General features: G+C 39.1%; 1 protein-coding gene across 4 annotated transcripts in view; it reads right to left on the bottom strand.

The window, feature by feature from the left end:
* Positions 1-5,054: 5,054 nt before the first annotated feature.
* Positions 5,055-20,102, bottom strand: part of PDSS2 (decaprenyl diphosphate synthase subunit 2) — a 262,864-nt gene continuing 247,816 nt past the window's right edge. For 2 of the 4 annotated variants that reach the window (XM_036871831.1, XM_036871835.1), the window contains 2 exons: positions 5,572-5,629; positions 5,055-5,297 (listed from right to left, as the gene is read on the bottom strand). In XM_036871831.1, the coding sequence (XP_036727726.1) occupies positions 5,170-5,297; positions 5,572-5,629 (186 nt within the window). In that variant the 3' untranslated portion in view covers positions 5,055-5,169. Of the gene's footprint in view, positions 5,630-14,341; positions 15,156-20,102 lie in introns of those variants that run through there. The other 2 variants (XM_036871833.1, XM_036871832.1) reach the window with 2 other exon arrangements.

Raw genomic sequence — 20,102 nt, 5'->3', positions numbered from 1 at the left:
CATTCAGGGGATCCTGGATAAAGCACAAACTCCCTGATAATGCACCCATCAAAAATATAATTTTAGATATACTTCAGAATTGGCAACTGGTTCCCATTTCTTGCCTAGCCCCTATTTGAGAACAAGGCAGGGATAAGGGTCAAGGGTAGGGGTTAAAGTTCTACACTAGGGTGGGGAAGGGGGTCTTGGAGTGGAGGCCAAGGTCATGAAGGTGAAGGAAAGTCATGGGAACTTGTTTCAGAAAGAGAAGAGGTGAAGGGTGAGTCTCTGGTCCTCAGTATTCTCCCAGATGAATTTCTGAATCTGGCCAACTAACTGGTACATCTCTGGGATCATGGATGCTATCCTGTTGCCTCTGGACTCAGAATTATCCCCAACAGTATTTAAGTTGGAGCCAACCACCACCACCAGGTGGCACCAAATCACAGTTGAGTTGGGCATGAATTTAGATAGGGCAGCCAGACTCCCAGAATTCCTCACCAGCTAGCTCTATACTGGTCATTTTTTTTGTTAATCTTACAAAAAATTGTAAGACCTCACATTTCATATCACTGAATTCTTTGGATCTCACATATCCAATTACCAATCATTGAGGCAAGTATTCTCTTAGTAGACTAAAGACCAAAAGAGACTAAATTAGACATTGTGCTAATTGCTTTACAGACATTAGCTAGTTTAATCCCTCAAAACCCTATGAGGCATAATATGAAACTACCTATTTTTATAGGCAAAAAATTCTCAACTATTGACATTTTCATCTAGTACAGTCTAATAGTTATTACTAAACTACTCCTTGGGTGCTGAACTCTACATATACACTTCATAGCTTGAGCTTATTAATTAGCTGATTCAAAATTTTGATATGTGTATTTTATGTCTGCTTGATTTATCAATTTCTGAAGGATGTGGCTAAAATCTTTTAACTGTAACTTGATTTATCCATTTCTCCCTGCTTTTTTTTTTTTCTTTTCAGTTGTTCCTTTGTATATTTTGAGGCTGTATTGTTAGGTGCATACATGTTTTTGATGGTTATATCTTTTTGCTCTATTGTTCCTTTTATCAGCATATAATGCCCTTCTTTGTCCATTATATGTTTTTGCCTTATATTCTATATTGTCAGATATTAATATTCTTTTCCTTTTTTCTTTTGGCTCTTATTTTTTTCCATGTTTTATTTTCAATCTTTCTGTGTCTTTTTATTTTAAGTTTCTCTTTTAGATAACTTATTATTGGATATTGCTTTTTAACTGAATCTGAGATTCTATTTTTTTAATTGGTGAATTTAATTAATTTATTATAATTCATTCTAATATAAGTACTAATTTCTGCCATTTTATTCTATATTTTTCACTTATTACACATTTTATACTTCTTTTCCCTTTTTTTTGCTTTCTTTTTTTTTTTAATTGAGGTACAAATACATATAACATAGTTTCAGGTGTGCAACATAATGATTAGATATTTGTATATACTGAGAGATGACTACCACAGTAAATCTAGTTAACATCCATCACCATACATAGTTAACAAAGTTTTTTTTAGGATTTACTCTCTTAGCAACTTTCAAATATGCAACACAGTATCACTAGCTGTAGGTCACTGTGCTGTACGGTACCTCCCCATGACTTACATTTTATAACTGAAGGTTTGTGCCTTTTGACCACCTTTACCCATTCTCCTCCTCCCCCTCCCAACCCCTGCTGCTGGCAACCACCAATCTGTTCTCTGAATCTATGAGTTCAGTTTTTTTCAGACTCCACATGTAACTGGGATCATACAGTATTTATCTTTCTCCCCTTTCTACTTTCTATTGGGTAGGGTTTTATTTGTTTGTTTTTGCTGGCTTAAATGTTGAGCATTCCAGTTTGCCTGGAATCTGTCTTACTTCAAAACTCATGTTTTGTCTTTTGTACCACACCAAGAGTTAGATGTCATTGGAACCTTAGAAATTTGTCATCTACCCACTGAATCTAAAACTGGTATTTGTGTGAAAATTATTTGGAAGTTTATAAGAAATTGATTCCTGGACCTCTTCTTTAGAGATTCTGGCTCAGTAGGTCTGGGTAAAGTCCTGAATCTACAGCAAGCCCCTGACTTTGATGCAGGTGGTTCACAGACCACATTGTGGGAATACTGTTCTCATCCAACCCCACAGCTTTCCAAATAGCAAGCTTTACACTTCTCTTTGCCCTTTAAATATTGCTTTTTAAAGATACACCCCTGGGTGGGCTCTACAATCTCCTTTCTAGACCTTTTCTCACTTTATATTGTCCTATATGTTAAAAGAATTCTCTAGACCTACTTTATATATAATTTATATTCTTCTAATTAGTTTCCAATCCAATGCTCCTTTACTATTACTCTATTTTACTTGCTTCCTTCATCATTATAAACACATATTTCCTGGGAGTACCCTGGTGGTCTAGTGGTTAGGACTCAGTGCTTTCTCTGCCGTGGGCCCGGTTCGACCCCTGGTCAGAGAACTAAGATCCTGCAAGCCGCATGGTGGGGCCAAAAAAATGAAATAAAATTTAAAAAAATTAAAAAATAAAATAAAAACATATTTTCTTTGACAGCTTTTACTGAATGTCAACCTCTGTAATGGGTGCAGAGATAGGTGCTTTCGAGCACTCAGCAGCCACTTTGCTAGTAAGCATGACTGTCTCCACTTCTGAAAGGCAAGACAAAGCTTGGGGAATTTGCCTAATGTCACATTCAATGGGGAAGCTAGTATTTGAACCCAGATCTGTCTGTTCTATTTGTTATATCCCACTCTGCCTTCAAAGAGACTCTGATCCTCAGAAGCCCACAGTATAGTGGTGAAAGACACAAACAATCTCCCTCTCTGGTCATCTTCGTATCCAAGATAGTGCTTTGCACATAGTAACACTTAATAAATGTCAGTGAAAAGAAAACATGAATTTATCCTGGTTTCTTACTTCTTTCTCAGTTTATGGTTTCCAAGTCAGGGGAATCACAATCTGGTAAAAGAGAGAAGTAAAGAGGACCGTTTGGAAAAACACAAATTCGGAGACAAAACAGAAAGAACACTCTATGTCACACAGTGAGTTTCTTCCTCTGAACAGCTACTGTAACAGATCATCAAAGTCCCATTATGTGAAAATGCCCATTATAATAAGCTAGGGCTACTTTCATTTTGAACTCTTCAATTTATTTTTTCTAATTAATTCAGTAAAAGTCTTTAAGTGATACAACAATGTAATCTTACTACTATTTTCTCCTTCCTGGACTCAGTTTTATAATGCTGATGTTGAACATAATAGAGCAAGCAACTATAGGTAATTGTAGAGATTATTGTTGGGAATTTGCATATGAAATACACACCTTTTACTGCCTCTAGTTGGCATTGTTAACTCGGTTATAAATAGTTCAGCTGACATACTGCAAACAGAAAGTGCTTTTTGATGGGCAAAAATGGAAGATTGCTATGAATGGAGGAAGTGTTAGCACACAATGTTTAAGTTGGAAAGCTTTCATTAGCACTAGTCAAGGGGGAAAGTGATTAATTTACTAATCATAGCCTTGCTTAAGAATCCAATCATATAGAAAGACTTACGGTAAAGCTTTCTAAAAACAGATATTTATGCTACTATTTAGGTAAACAAGTAATTCATCCAGTCTATAAACATATTTGAAGAGTGTCGACGGGCACTTTTAAGAAAATTAAGAGGTTCCCTTTGGATTAATCTCTTACTGTGTATATGTGGTGAGGCAAAGGAAGTAATAGGACTGAGATATAACATTGGAGAGTGCAGTTTATATTTATACCACTCTTGAAGATAAAGCTTACACTGGGGTCATTTTGCTGAAATCATCTAGTAGAATTTGAAAATTTAAAAACTATTTGAAAAACTTTAACCATTGAGAAGGAACAAAAAGATGCCATTCATTGTGACTGTATGACCATAAAAATTATAATTCATAGGGCAGTATTTTTGCGGTGTTTTATACTGCTTGAGGGCAAAAATTCAATCACTGTTACTATGCAGGCTGTTTCAATCATTACGAGGCACAGGTACAGACTAGTGATGACTTTTGTAAATGATAAAACATTTGCAGAAATTGTTATATTTTTATGGGCTGTAATACTTCAGTTTTCAAAAGTTTGGGGTTATTTTGTTTTATTTTGTTATGGGTATAAAGCAACTTTGACACAGAATTTTAATGCTGAACTACTCATCCAGATGACAGGAGAGGTGAGGGGGCTAGGGACAAAATTTTCTTCCTACGCATTTCTTTTTAGGCATTTATATTTGCCTGAGTGCTTTGGTACCATGGTGACAGCTTAGCAACAGCTAGATGCAAATTAAGGTAATCTGCCATGCCAGCCTCTGATCATAAAAAGTTGGTAGGTAGGACACTGGGAAGAAAAATACAGATGTTTAGACATTTAATGGTTTAATCAAAAAGAGACTTGCTCTATTACCTGCCCTAGTCCGTCTCTTCATCTTCTCTCTCTGTCTATCTCTTTATAAAGAGATGAGGATCTAAAAAAAAAAAACACCCAAACAAACCCTCGTACTTAAATTGATGAGATAAAACAAAAATTAAACCTTTTTAAATAGGAAATAAAACAACACACTTTATTATTTCTTAAATAGGATCTAATGATCACAATGTGTGCATGGAAAGTGTTTTTTGTTTTGTTGCTTTTTGTTTCTGGCCTCGCTGCATGGCACGCGGGATCTTAGTTCCCCGACCAGAGATCAAACCCATGCCCCCTGCAGTGGAAGTGCGGAGTCCTAAGCACTGGACTGCCAGGGAAGTCCCTGGAAAGTGTTTTGCAAAGACATTTCCAAAGGGTTTTTTCATACTAATGGACATTTGATTTCTGTTGATGGCTATTAAAGGGACAACGTTACATAAAATATAAATACCTTTGGACCAGCAGACTTGGATGACATGATGGACACTGTCATTTTTAAAGACAACATATGAGGTCTTTCATTATCTTTATTATAATTTATATGTAAAACAGAGAAAGTAAAATAATCTGAAAGGAAGAACATAACCTTTGGAAAGCTAGGAGGAAATTAAATCACCTTGATTTTCAGGGCTATTAATTTTATTTCAAATACCCTGGTAATGGTAAAATACAGGTTAAAGCAAATAGTCGTTAGCTAGTTGAACAGACATGGCAAATGGACTTCAACTTGCGTGCTGGCTCTGACACAATAATAGTGGCTGCCTGGAGAGCTGTGTTGAGGAGGGTTCTGAGGTTCTGTAGGAAAGGGCTGTGAGTGATGAGTGAACGCCTGTCACAGCTGAGAGGGAGACTAGAGGGTAAGAGACTTGTTAAGTGCAATGTGGGGGGTGGAATGCAAGGAGGGTTAGCCCAAAGCACCCAAATACAGACTGTAAATTTATTTTAAGTCTTACATTTTATATTGTAATGAATGCAAATCTTACATTTAATTCCATAATATATATATCTGGTATGCTATACAAGTTTAAAGGCTCATTTGTAGTTAAATTACCTAACGTTAACTTTGTGGGAAAAAAATATGTTCTTAGACAATGTGCATGTTCATTCTGTGACTTCCACAGTACCTGGCAGGCTTCTGAGTATCCCTGGGAGTCTCTGCACCCCATTTAGTGACACCCACACCTAGAAGATTGATAGAAATAAAACAGTTTAAATTTGTGCATGATAATGTAAGACTCAGAGAAGTAAATTAACCTGCTTGTCAGTAGCAGAGCTGGGATTTGAAGACTCTAAAGCCCAATTTCTTGTTTGTTTGTTTGTTTTTTTTTGGCCGCACCATGTAGGATCTTAGTTCCTGGACCAGGGATTGAACCCGTGCCCCCTGCAATGGAAGCTCGGAGTCTTAATCCCTGGATCACCATGGAAGTCCCTAAAGCCCAATTTCTTAACAAAGAGTCTGTCTATATTATTCCAAAGACAAGTACCAGGATTGCCTGGGATTCAGGGTTTGGTATTAAATTACTGATCTGAAAAAGAACTTTTGGGGCTACAGAAGACCATATGGTAACTAGTAAGTTGGCAATTTCAGTACTGCTGTTAAAGAAAAGCATGGTTTCCATTTGGGGTTACAGAAAAGTTATAGAAATAGTGGTGATGGCTGCACAACAGTGTGAATATAATTAATGTCACTAAATTGTACACTTAAAATTACTAAAATAGCACATATTATGCTATACATATATATATTACCACAATAAAAAAAAAGAAAATCGCGATTCATGGATTAGAAGATTAATATCGTTAAGATGTCAATTATCCAAAATTAGATCAATATATTCAATGCAATCCCTATCAAAATCCCAGCAGGCTCTTTTGTAGAAATTGACAAGCTGATCCTAAAATTTTTATAGAAATGCAAAGGACCCATAGTGGCCAAAACAATTCTGTAAAAGAAGAACTACAAGTGTAAATGCGGAAATCTGAATAAGATTGATGGACTGTATCAATGTCAACATTCTGGTTGTGATCTTGTCCTATAGTTTTACAAGATGATACTATTGGGGAAAATTGTAAAGGGTACCTAGAATCTCTCTGTATTATTTCTTACAACTACTAGTGAATTTATAATTACCTCAAAATTAAAAGTTTAATAAAAAAAAATAAGCTGGAGGACTTCTGCTTCCCAATTATAAAATTTAATATAAAGCTATAGTAATCGGGCTTCCCTGGTGGTGCAGTGGTTAGGAATCCGCCTGCCAACGCAGGGGACGTGGGTTCGAGCCCTGGTCCGGGAAGATCCCATATGCCGCAGGGCAACTAAGCCTGTGTGCCACAACTACTGAGCCTGTGCTCTAGAGCCCGTGAGCCACAACTACTGAAGCCCGCGGGCCTAGAGCCCGTGCCCCGCAACAAGAGAAGCCATAGCAATGAGAAGCCCTCGCACCACAACGAAGAGTAGCCCCCGCTCGCCGCAACTAGAAAAAGCCCGCGCACAGCAACAAAGACCTAATGCAGCCAATAAATAAACAAACAAATAAATAAATAAAGATAAAGCTATAGTAATCAAGGAAGTGTGGTTCTGGCATAAGGACAGACATAGAGATCAATGGAACAGAATTGACAGAAACAGACTCTTGTATTTAGGGTCAACTGATTTTCTACAAAGTTGCTAGGGCAACTCAAAGGAGGAAAGAATAGTCTTTACAACAAATGGTTCTAGAACAACTGGATATCCACATACAAAAAAAAATTAATTTAGTCCAGTGGTTTTCAATGGGGGCGATTTTGGCTTCCCAAAGGCAGGGAACTTTTGGCAATGTCTAGAGACAATTCTGATTGTCGCAGCTGGGGTTGGGGTGCTACTGGCGTTTAATGTGTATACGCCAGAGATGCTGCTAAGCATCCAGCAATGCACAGGGCAACCCCACAACAAAGAATGACCCAGCCCAATATGTCAATAGTGCTGAGGATGAGATACCGGGTTTAAACCTTTACCTCACACTATATACAAAAATTAACTAGAAATGCATCATAGACCTAAATGTAAGAGCTAAAACTATACAACTTTGAGAAAAGAACATTGGAGAAGATCTTTGTGACTTTGGGTTAGGCAAAGATTACTTAGATATGACATTGAAAGCATGATCTATAGAAGAAAAAATTGATAAATTGGACTTCATCAAAATTAAAGACTTTTGCGCTTCAAAAGGAACCATTATGAAAATGAATTTAAGCTATAGATTGGGAGCAAGTATTTGCACACCATATATCAGATAAAGGACTTATATTCAGAATATATAAAGAATGCTTATAACTCAATAATAAGACAAACAACCCAATTAAGAAATAGGCAAAAGATTTGAACAGACATTTCACCAAAGAAGATATATAAATGACTAACATGCTCATGAGATGATGCTTAACATCATTAGTCATTAGGAAAATGCAAATACAAATCACAATGAGATACAGTCTCATTCCTACTAGAATAGCTATAATAAAAAATGGAATACCGGGGACTTCCCTGGTGGTCCAGTGGTAAAGAATCCGCCTTGCAATGCATGGGATGCACAGGTCTGATCCCTGGTCAGGGAACTAAGATCCCACATGCCGCGGGGCAACTAAGCCCGCGCGCCACAACTACTGAGCCCATGCGCTGCAAGGAAAGATCCTGTGTGCCACAACTAAGACCCGACACAACCAAAAAAAAAAAAAAAAAATAGCAATAATAAAAGAAAAATAAATAAATAAAATAAGTATTTTTTTTAAAAAGGGAATACCAAGAGTTGGCAAGGATGTGAAGAACTTGGAACCCACATGTGTTGGAAAGGTAAAATGATACAGTTATTTTGGAAAACGGTCTGGCAATTTCTAACAGGGTAAACATAAATTTATTATAAATTTTACTCCTGAGGATCTACTCAGGAGAAATGAAAACTTATGTCCACATAATGACTTGTACATGAGTATTCACGACAGCATTATTAATAATAGGTGAACAGTAGAAACAACCCAAATGACAATCAACTGGTAAAGGGATAAATGAATATATCTGTTCGATGGAACATTATTTAGCAATATAAAGGAATGAAATAATGATTAATTCCACAACATACATAAACCTCAAAAACATTATGCTAAGTGACAGAAACCAGATGCAAAAGACTAAGTATTGTAAAACTCCATTTATATAAAATGTCCAGAGAAGGCAAATCTATAGAGACAGAGAGTAGATTAGTGGCTGCCTAGGATTGAGGGTGGGAGCAGGGGTTGACTGCAAATGTGCACAAGGGATCTTTAAAACTGAATTGTAGTGATGCTTGCACAATTTTGTAAATTTACTAAAAAGCATTGAATTGTGTACTTAAACTAGATGAATTTTATGATATGTAAACTATACTTCAATAAAGCTGCTTTTGAAAATGCAATTAAAGCAATTCTAAATCTTCAAAAAAAGAAGAATAAAAGGAAAGAGAAGTACAGGACTGCATAAACAGGCAGCAATTAGGAAGCTCACAATTAACTGATCGGATTCCACATACACAAGTAAGTTTAAGTAACTGTGCGACTCATGATATAAGGGAGGAGGACAGGCAGGGAGACTTCATTGAAATGTGACAAGTGAGAAGTAATGCGAATAGTAAAGTTATGATGATTAAATTAAGGAAGGAAAGGTTGCAAGTGTAGTTTAATTCTTTGAGGATGATGCTGTTTTCTCTTCATTTGAAGGCTTACAAAAAAAGAAAGATCCAAACAAAAGAAGACAATAACAAAACACAATAAACTCATACCATTATAGCATGAAAGATTTGAGTCAGATAAAGGTTATTTTGTTTCCCTTCAAACAAACCCTAGGAGTTTCCTTCTCCCAAGTCCTTGAAGAAGGAAAGACGGCTCCTCAACTCTTAGAAAATGGTTTCTCCATGGTTTTGGCCAAGAGCAGAACCTAAAACAACTGCCTCAGGGCCTTTCCCGTCCTAGGAGATTGTGAACCTCAGTGGGAAGAAAGAAGTCATCCTACTTAAGTGTGGCTGGCTGAGAACTTGCAGTGAAGCAAGAGGAAAATACATAGAGATGTGAATCCATTTTGAGCATCGTTTTGAAGGAATGGGAACCACCAACTGAAAAGATTAATCATTCAGGCTAAAGAATTTTAAGGGAATTTATTCCACAGTTTTAACCTGCTGCTGTGGAGAACCTGCAGGGGCACTATTTTTCCAAGACAAAGACTTTCTTAGTAGCAGGTTGGGATGTTGACTTATGAGTATTTACCATATACCCATTTATTCCAGAGAAACCAATCAGGAATAGAAATTCAATATACCTTGTTTAGAATTTAAGCTACTTATCAATAGTGGTTATGAAGACTGCAGCACCATGAAAATATGTTTATGATGTATTATGTAAAAACAGCAGGACCCAAAGTTGAATTTATACTATAATTAGAACCATGCAAAAAAGATAGGCATAGCAGAAAAGGCTGGGTTAAATACAAATGAAATGGTGATACTGATTATGTAAGCATGCTGAGACTGAGAGTAATTTTTTTCTATTTTCCAAAATTTCTTTAAAAGTGTTTATTTACTTAAATGCATCAAAAAGTGAAATCTTCCCAACAACAGTCAAGGCAGTGGGGAGCCTACTCATTTGCTCAGGATACACAGTGATGGGTATACTATCAGTCTTAGAAGTGAGCAGATCACATTGAAAGAAAGCTGATAGAGCTTTTCCATGAAGATGGAATCAGTATTTATAAAAAGAAAGAAAAGGAAGGAAAGCCTGAGAAACTTTCTCTTTCTATGGAAGAGTAAGAAATACATATCTAGGAAGAACATTCCTCCACCGGTAGAGGCCTAAAACCTAGCACTTCAGCGCCCCAAGGGCAGGTGGAGAAGCTAAAGGGAGGGGTGGACCCCACTGTCAGTTCTGGCCCCTCTGGGTTCTCCCCAGGTGACCTTCTTTTTCAAAAGTATATTATCTCCTTAATGTAAAGGCAGGATCCCTTCTGAAAGAATAAAACAGTTAATCTGAGAAGGGATTAGGAGTGACGGTAGGAAATGGAGAAAGAGGTAAGTGACAGTGTTGTTAGATTGCTTTGTGTTTTAAAAAGAAAGTGCAAATAGCTTTATTATTACTAAAAGGTGATTAACAATAATGGAAACTATTAATAATAATGGAGTGACAATTGTGTCCTCACAAATAGATTAGAAAATCAACCCAATCCATCTCTGCCTTTTTGAGTTTTAGCAAAGGTGTGGCATGCCTTCTCCAGATTGAGAGGCAGTCATTAGATTCTAAAGATAAATCCTGGAACTTCTATTTGTCAGAAAGGTGAGATCTTAACAATAGGATTTCACAGTGGGAAGACAAATGAAGGGGCAGGAAAGAATCTTCCTGAAACTAAGAACTCTAGGAAGGAACGTGAAAAGGGTTTTCTGAAAGCAAGGTTCTCCTTATCTGTGATGGACCTGCTGTTTAGTTAGTCTTTTATTTTTTTTTGGCTGCGCCATGTGGCTTACAGGATCTTAGTTCCCTGCCCAGGGATTAAACCCAGGCCACGGCAGTGAAAGCACCGAGTCCTAACCACTGGACCACCAGGGAATTCCTAGTTAAGTCTTAAAAAAGAGAGAAAGAAAAAGAAGTTTCCTTTAGCTGCAATTTTGTTGATTAAACACAATTCCCCCAAAGCCACTTGCTCAAAGAGATCTATGTTACAGAAACTTGTCAGGTTTTGAAAGATAATCACGGATTATTCAGATTACTTTCTGGTCACCTGAGTTCATTGTGTTGTAGGTACTGGGCCTTAAAAAACGTGTACATCTTTTTGGAGCATTTTGCACTAATGTATATGTCTTTTACCCCAAGTTTGTAGGTTTCACCTGCATCCTGGGCCATAGCAATAACATTGGCATAGGTAAGAGAAAGTCTCAAACATTAGAGAATGAGACCTGGACCAGGCACACAATGTCACTGATCATTTATTTTTAGGTGTGACTAGGTTACCACATTATATAAGAAAACATGAAGAGGATTTAGTGTTGTCATCAAGTAAAACTCACAACAAAGTTTAATGATAGTCATAATCCTTATTCTTCTTTCAAAGTAACTAATAGTGAATGGCAAATAACTCACTACCTAATCAATATCTAATTGATACTGTTTTTTAGAAACAGTTTTTCTAAGTTGGGGAATTTAAAAGAAGATGACTTAGTGGCACAGGAAACGGCTTTGTAGTTCCTCGGGAAATATAATTTAAAAATTTAGAAAAGAATGTCTCTAGAGGTGGGACTAAGAGAGGGATGTGTGAGACACAAAAGGAAGGGTAGTCAGAGAAGAGGGGAAGTGGGTCACAGGTGCTGGGGAGGTGAGGGCGGAAGCTGCATTAGCAAGGTGAAATGCTGTGGGGAAGTCTGCATGCAGGGGGACGGCTGGTAAACTTCACAGTGAGGCCACCATCTGTGAACGAGAAGAAGGCATCTCAGTGAAGTAGTGCCGTGAGACCCGACAGATTTGTTGAACAAGTAGTCTTTGAGTGTCTACAGTGCTGGCGCGCTGGTCTAGATGGTGGGGACCCGGCAGTGAATGTAGTGAATGACCAGTTGCAAGGGTTAGGAGTTAGTAGCCTGTAAGAAGGTGTGCTGCTAATGCTAGGAAGAAAAAAGTAGAGGTGGAAGGATAAACAGGGGAAGTGAGGGATGTCATTTAGGGGAGAACTGAGCCCATTCATAGCCAGCAGGGGAAACACAAGACTCAAGAATAGGGACATGAGGGAGACAGGAGGCTGAAGGCTCAAGATCTTTGGAAAGGAGTAGAGTCTTATCTGGAAAGAGAAGCAAAGGAAGAGAGAAAGAGGTGCTGTCTGGAAAGACTCTAAAGTGGGGAGATGGCGTGTGAAGGCAAGCCAGTCTGTCAGAGGCAGTCCTTTCTGCCAGCTCCTGCATCTATAAATGGTGTATTAAGTCTTACCCCCAGAGAGTGGTCGTGGGATTTGAACAAGACAGTACTGTTAAGGCCCTTAGCAGAGTGCCTGGTATACACGCAGAGCCCTTACTTGAAGAAAAGACTGATAGGGAGGAAGGAGAGTGCACGTGGGCTCAGGGGCCTGAAGTGAGTGAGGTTTGCAGGCCCAGGTGGGGCAAAGAGGGACAATGGTTAATGAATGAATTCTTCACTCTAGCAAGAAACTGGGGGTGGAGGGTGATGCAGAGGGGGTAAAGGAGGAGACATTCTAAGGTCACTAACTCTGCCTTGTCAGTACCTTCCCTGGCAGCACTCAGGCAGTAGGCCAAAAAGTGTAATTAAGCGTGTCTTGCTGCCCCCAAATTTCTCCCTAGAGATTGTCTGAAATTATAAGGGCTCAAAATGAATTAATAAATAAATATCCCTGAAGAAGGGGTATGGAGAAGACTATCAGTATTTAATACTTTAGACTGACTTAGCCAGCGTATTAGGTTTAACAAAAGCAGAGCTGTCACTCAACAGTGAGGGCAGGGCTGCTGCTCCCAGGGAGCCTGACGGCAGGCACAGGAGAGCGAACAGAGGCCTGGAAGGCAGCTGGGAAGATGAAAGGGAGGTAGGAAATGTTCCAAAGAAAGCAGAAAGGCGGGTGTTGAAACAAAGAGTCCAGGATTATAAGCCATACAAAGGAGAGCTGGGAATTCTCTAGGTCACCTGTGAGGCAGCTTGGCAAGAAGTCTGCCATTAAGTTTTATGCTTTCCTTCATAGCCTCTCTTTGGGTTTCACCTTCCCTCTTCCCTGAATTTCACATAGCATCTTTGTTATCTAGAGAGTCAGAAATGGCAAACTTTTAGAAAATAGAACAAAGCTGGAGAGGACCTCATATATTCTCTTGTTTAACCTTATTTTACAAATGTGGAAACTGAGGCTCAGAGGGAAGTGACTTGTTCAAGGTCACACAGCGAACCAGGCGCTAAACCAGAACTAGAAGAGCCCTAGAATCCTGCCTTGTGTTCCACAGTACCCGACCATCTGCTTAATAAAACCTACAGCTTGCTGAAGTTTCTGCTCATCCAGAGAACACAAAGCATGACTCCTCCTTTGTGGAAGTTAATGATTAAAACCTAGTCTGATCTAAAGCATCTAACCATAGTTACTAATTAAGCCAATTTCTGTGAGAAAAGACATTTCAAACAGAAGAGTGGAGTGTTCTCTTCAGCTAAATCTATAGGCCTTCAAATTGTAGTAGCATAAACTGTACAATTACAACATTTCAAGTATGCTTAAAAATATTTCAAAATACAATACCTTAACCTCTGTAGCTTATATTTTCTTTTCATTGCATGCCACATGATGGGTCCTGATAAAACGGTTTTGTAACTTTTGAAGAAGGAATTTAACTAAAGTGACTTCACTTAGTGTTTGAGTGAACTAGGTAATAAAATCTGTTTGCTGTGTTCGCTGTCTCCAGATAGGGCTGTAATTACACCACATAAGGAAGAAAGGTAGCTGAGTCTCAATCTAGATCATTTATGTAAACTCAGCCTTCTTGTCAACGATGTTCTCATATTGCATGCATGCAAACCTCAAAAATCATCTCCTATGAACCACAGAGAGACAGTGTCCAATTGCAGGCCTGTGAGATTGCTTATATTCTTTCTGTAATTGGATGTCTGTGGTTCAAGACCAAAATTTGACACTCTGAGGCTAAAAAAAAAAAAATCACGAATGAATTCCCCAGTACAACAATTATATATCTGACACTTGTAAAAATTAAAGGTATTCTCTACACCAACGTATTACAAATGAATACATTTACTTGAAAAAAAGAAGCATCCTGTTCAGCTTAAAAAAAAAAAAAGTTTGGTTCTTTGAAATGCGTTTGAAAAAATTTGGTCTTCCAGAAAGAAAAACAGGCGATTCCTACTATAACCAAGTTAACATTTGATAACATTTTAATCTCCTACTTCAAATATTTGGCATTATTTTTTCAGCAGTTTCCCCCCCAAAATCTTACAGAACCCAAGAAGCACAAAGTATATCCATACTGCATCTGTAAATACAAAGACATAATTGCAAGAAGACAAAGCATGTTTTTTTTTCTTAATCATTAAGCTACCCTCCGTTATGAAAAATTGGTCACTGGTTTTTGATTTGACAGTCCTCCCTGGCTGGCATTGATAGTGTTTCTCTTGACACCTGCAGCTTCCAGCTTGCCCTGTCCTCTCTAGAAGGAAAACCACAGGCCACCGCCCTGGCGCCATCCCTGGCTCAGTCCAATCAATAAGGACTTATTTCCTGTCCATTTGCTGAGGTCACAGGAGCGAATCTCATTAATTATTTCTGCTTCTGAAGCCTCAAGTGTGCTTCTGGCGTGACAACTGAAAACTGCTTGACCTTTATTCTTCTAATTTTGTTTGTAGCAGTTCCAAAAAGAAGGCAGTATTCATTTAGCAGTGTGGTAAAAAGAAAAAAAATGTATATGTTGTTAAAGTCATTAACACATTTAGATCTTTCATCATGAAAGCTCTCCCGATCACCTCATTCCCCAGTTTTTTTCAGCTAACGAACAATAGTCTTTTTAATTTGGTGTCACGAAAATCTGGTCACAGCAAACACAATGTTTTCTAAAGCAGTTCTGGCCTCCGAGGGAGGAAAGCTCTCCAGGGCCTCCAGTGCCTTGTTTCCATGGTAACGACACAGGTCAATAGCTGAAGTCACACCTTTGCCAGCTTTGATTGTTTCTCGCAACTGTTAAGAAACAAATGCACAGTAAAAGTCAGTTTTTAAGGTACCACAATTAAATTGGGGAGGAGAGGTGGAAAACAAAGAAGGGGAGAAACAGTATAGATTCACTGTTTCTGCTTTTGAGGTTAAAGAGGACACCATTCTCTAGTGATTTTGAGGCACTAACATTCCCTAAGGCTGCTAGGTTTCGGCCCTCCAGAGCAGAACAATAGGCTCCAATTAGCCTAATTACACCTCTTCCCCAACTCCCGCCCCGTGATATCTTGAAGTGGGCCCTGCTAGGGGGTGGCGGTGATGAAGGCGGAGGGCATTTACATCTCTGACATTTTGAATTCAGCAGCCTGATATTCTTAGGTGAGGAAGGCTTCATTAACATCCTAGTTAATAACTAATATTTTTACACTGTACGTTGACACAATAGTCCATGTGAAAATTCAAGAAAGACACATAGTATTAGATCTGAGCACTACATTATGAAAACTGTAAGACTTTGGGAGGAATGAATTAAAATACCCTTTGTGAAGAATAAAGTCAACTCTTGCCCACAAATGGAGTTGATTTCCAATCCCTCTCCCTGATGACTGGAAAGGACCAATACAATGGTTACACTTTAGAGCTGAAAAAGACTTATAATGATTTGGCCGGTCCACTTCCCCTTGCCTTGATTCCATCTTCTCTTTCTCAGTGAATACCTCTAATGTCTGCTTTACTCCCTAAATCAGTAACTCGGGAGTCCTCCTTCATCCATTCAGGCAGCATGGCTCACCCATGACTGAACTTTCTGGCTCCCCACTAGGTTGGCTGGGGCCCAGCGACAAGTTCTAGTCCATGACACATGAATGGTGCGTGTCACTTCCGGGCTGTAGCATTTAACGGTCCATGTGAGTCCCGCCAGAGGTTTCCCTCTGGTACATCAACCAGTCACATTGAAGAAGCTCCTCAGGTTGGATCCCCGAGTGGCCACAGTGAGCAATCACGGTGCCTCTCCAACCTGCACAGGACATGTAGTATGGGCAAGAAACGCATCTGTTGTCTGAAGAGACTGTCAGGTTGTCTGTGGCCATCTTGACTGATACACTCACTAAGTCCCAGCCACTCTATCTCATACAAAGCCCTCAAATTATCATCTGCTCTTCACTCTCATTGCCACATCAGTTCAGGCTATCATCATCGCTTGCCTGGGTTATTTTTGCAATCACCTCCTAAAGAGTCTTCCCACCACCAGTTCTTTGCCCCTGGACTCCATCCTTCACGCTGCCAAGGAGATCTTTATAAAAAGCAAACGTGATCTTGCTTAAAACCCTCCACTGCCTTCCAATAGCTTTAAGGAAAAAAAAGTCCAAGCTCTTTCATGAGGCATGGAAGTCCCTTCCCTTTCCGCCGTTTCATCATTACTTAGGGAAACTACTTGCAGCTGATGGCTTGAGACAGTCTCCACACACACCCCTCGCCCCATCAAGCTTCCCGAATTCCACTTGGGTGGATTGTACACAGCTAGGATGACAGCCCTAAGGGGCTAGGTGCCCTTCTTCCTTGGGGCTCCTGGAGTGCCCTGTGCATATGTGGAGTACAGCATTATTATATAGTGTTGTATTTTAATTCTCCATTCACTTATCTATCTCTTCATTAGACTTGGAGCTATCGTATAATGCATGAAACATAAAGGAATAAAAGAAATAACCTGCTTTACTCCCCTAATTATATAGATGAGAGGAGAGGGCCAGAGAAGCTCAGCGGCTCACACAAGATCATAGATGGATAGTGACAAAGCTGCGATCAGAAGCCAGTTTTCCTAACCCCCAGTCCAGTGGCACTTAATATTATACTCTGCCAGACTCTCAGCATTCTACAGGTATTTCCACACTGCATATGAACTTCGGTATTGTTTCAGCCTAGGGTTCCCTGGTCTCCTGCCATCACTGAACGCATGAAGGCACTAAAATGGTCCTGGGTATCAGAGGTAGCCAGAGTCAGACTCCTCTTCTAGCTTCCATCTTAGAGAGGCCAGTTAACTGCTCTGAGTTCTAAATGGGGATAGTATCAGTCCCTTGTAGGACTGCTGGGGGGGTACTGCATGAGACAGCATAGAGTGCTTGACAGTGTCTAAAACACTATAGATATTCAGAACGACTTAATGCTTCTTCCTCCTCAAGCCCTTAGCCATTGCCAAGAAAACTACCCCATCCACCAAGATCAAGTCTATTTTAGCTTGATGCACAGCAACCTCAAAGGTAGTTGAACTTGGATCAGACCAGCCTTAAAGATTAAAAAAAAAAAGAAAAAGAAAGAACACGCTTCTTATTTTCATTATCTTTAATTCTTTAACCTAAATTAGACTGGCCAACGTTCTCTATTCTGGACTTCTAGGTTGGTAACTGCAGGCAAGTGGATATCTGCATGACTGGATTTCAATTTGTAAATATTAATTGAGCACCTATTATGTGTAAAGAGTACAATGATCCTTTTTTGCTTTATGGGTCAGGAACTAACGAAGGGTATACTGTGAAAAGCAGCAAATGAAGGACTACAGATGACCAGAGAAATGAGAGAGCAACTTTGATTAGAAGAGATTTAAGAAGGCCTTACAGAAAAGGGATTTAAGGCATCTCCTGAGAATGTTGATAAGTAGTTATGGCGTCAGGGTAGCAAGAAAATTATAGGAAAAGAAAATAGCTTGAACAAAGGCACAGAGGAGACCAGAGTGAATGAAAACAGATTGGTGTGATACTTTGCAGGAGTAGGTATGAGGGGACCCAGGTGGGCTCTGAAAACCAACCTAAGAACTTTATTAAAAATTTTTTTTATTATCAAATATTTTTATTTTTTATTTTATTTTTTGGCTGTGCTGTGTGGCACACGGGATCTTAGTTCCCTGACCAGGGATTGAACCCATGCCCCCTGCAGTGGAAGCGCAGTGTCTTAACCATTGGACCAGCAGGGAAATCCCTCAAATATTTCAAAAGTACAGAAAAGTTGAAAGACTAGCCCAGGAGTTGGCAACCTATGGCCTCAGGCCAAATTTGGCCCGCCTGTTTTTATAAATTAAGTTCTGCTGGAATATAGCCATGCCCATTTATTTAAGTATTGTCTATAGTTGTTTCTGTGCTATAACGGCAGACCTACAGAGTTGAGTAGCTGCCACAGAGACTGTATGGATTGCAAAGCCTAAAATATTTACACTTTGGCCTTTACAGGAAGTCTGTGACTTCTGGACGTAGCATAATTAATGAACATGTATCTTCTACCTAGATGCAACAACCATTAATATTTTGCTATTTTTGTTCTATCTACTTGTATGTGTGTGTTTTCTGAATCATTTGAAAGTAAGCTGTTTAAGCTGGTATATTAGCTCTCCAGAGGAGGAAAAAGCCCTATTTGTAGCACTTGCAGATTTTTGTGGTATAAATACTCCCATCACAGCTGACTTCAAGCTACCAAGGGTTGCAGAATCACAAAATTCTTGAATATTTAACAACTGGCTCTCAGCTGGTAGGAGGAGGCTTGGACATACCACAGGCTGCAGGATGCTTTACCTTTGTTTTGAGAAGCATCTCCAAAGATAAGAACATTCTCCTACATGGCCAGAATACTATTATCATAGCTCAGAAAGTTAACAGTAATCCTCTCCTATTATCAATATCTAGTGCACCTGCAAATTTCCCCAATTGGCTCCAAAATGTCTTTTTTAGCCTTTTTTTCCCCCCAAACCACAATGAATCCTGGTTTACACACTGCATTCATCTGTTATGACACTTTAAACTTCTTCTTCCCCCTATGTTATTGCCATTTTGAAAGGACCAAGCTATATTGTACAATGTTCTACATTCTGTGTTTCTCTGATTGCTACATTTAGTTTGTTAGTCTGTAAACTTTATTCAGTCAGGCTCAACTGAATATTTGATGGTGACTTATATGGTATTTAACCCTACAATGAAGGGTAATTCAGACTAGGGCAAAATAGCACCCAGGAGGACATCACTAAAAGTTACTCAAGCCCTAAAAGAGTTAATTTCTCTTCCCCAGTGACTACTGTACTTCCAGTTAATACTCCAATCTGCTCTCCACAGGGTTGGCTCCCAGGACTTTGCATACCAAGGACCCGATAGCTTCCACGTGTAAAATGCCCATTTCAGAACTCATCAGTAATCGAATCCTTCATGGAAGGTATTATTCCTCACAGGCACCTGTATACACTTCCACCAACTAAACATAAACTACTGGCTCAAAGGAAATCCTTTAGATATAATTAATAGAGCATAAATGAGACTCGTTTTTACTATAAATTAGAATAGGCCATGAGTTTATCCAGAAAAATACAATCTTGTCCTTTGTAAATAAATGCGACAAAAGACACATTAAGCTGGAGTTCCTAAACTTGGCTGATCATAAGATTCATCTGGGGAGCTTTCAAATGCAGATGCCTAGGCCTCATTCCTGGAGATGGATTCAGTAAGGCCTAAAAAAAAATGCTTCTTTTTTTTAACGCTTTTTTAAAGTGCTAATCACTGGTCATTCCAATGATTAGCCAGATTTGGAAGTACCTCACTCGCTGGGGCAGGTATTTTGAGAGACTGTATTTTAAAACTGTCATGTTGGGTTTATATCGTTTTAACCACACTTCCAAAGGGTTGTCCTTGCAATGCTCAAATTAAATTTAGCAAGCATTTATTGGGCACCTATATGGTATAAGTATATAGTAGGGGCTGGAGGTACAAAGAGAAACACAGTTGCTGCCCCCAGGACCACCTGTTAGACGGTTTGTCATAGGGCTACAGAACCAGAGAGGGTTCAATGGAACACTGAGGGATTGGGCCCATGACCTTGGTTCTAATAACTGCAAGAGAAAAGACCACAATTAAAAAAAAATTATTTCCGCTTTTGCCTTCCCCTACATTTTGACTGGGCAAATTCCCAATTGATGCATAGGTAGAACTTTCCGTATTAGGATGT

Source organism: Balaenoptera musculus, chromosome 12 (assembly GCF_009873245.2).
Source record: "Balaenoptera musculus isolate JJ_BM4_2016_0621 chromosome 12, mBalMus1.pri.v3, whole genome shotgun sequence".
Classification (NCBI taxonomy): domain Eukaryota; kingdom Metazoa; phylum Chordata; class Mammalia; order Artiodactyla; family Balaenopteridae; genus Balaenoptera; species Balaenoptera musculus.
This window is presented reverse-complemented; position numbering and strand designations above follow the sequence as displayed.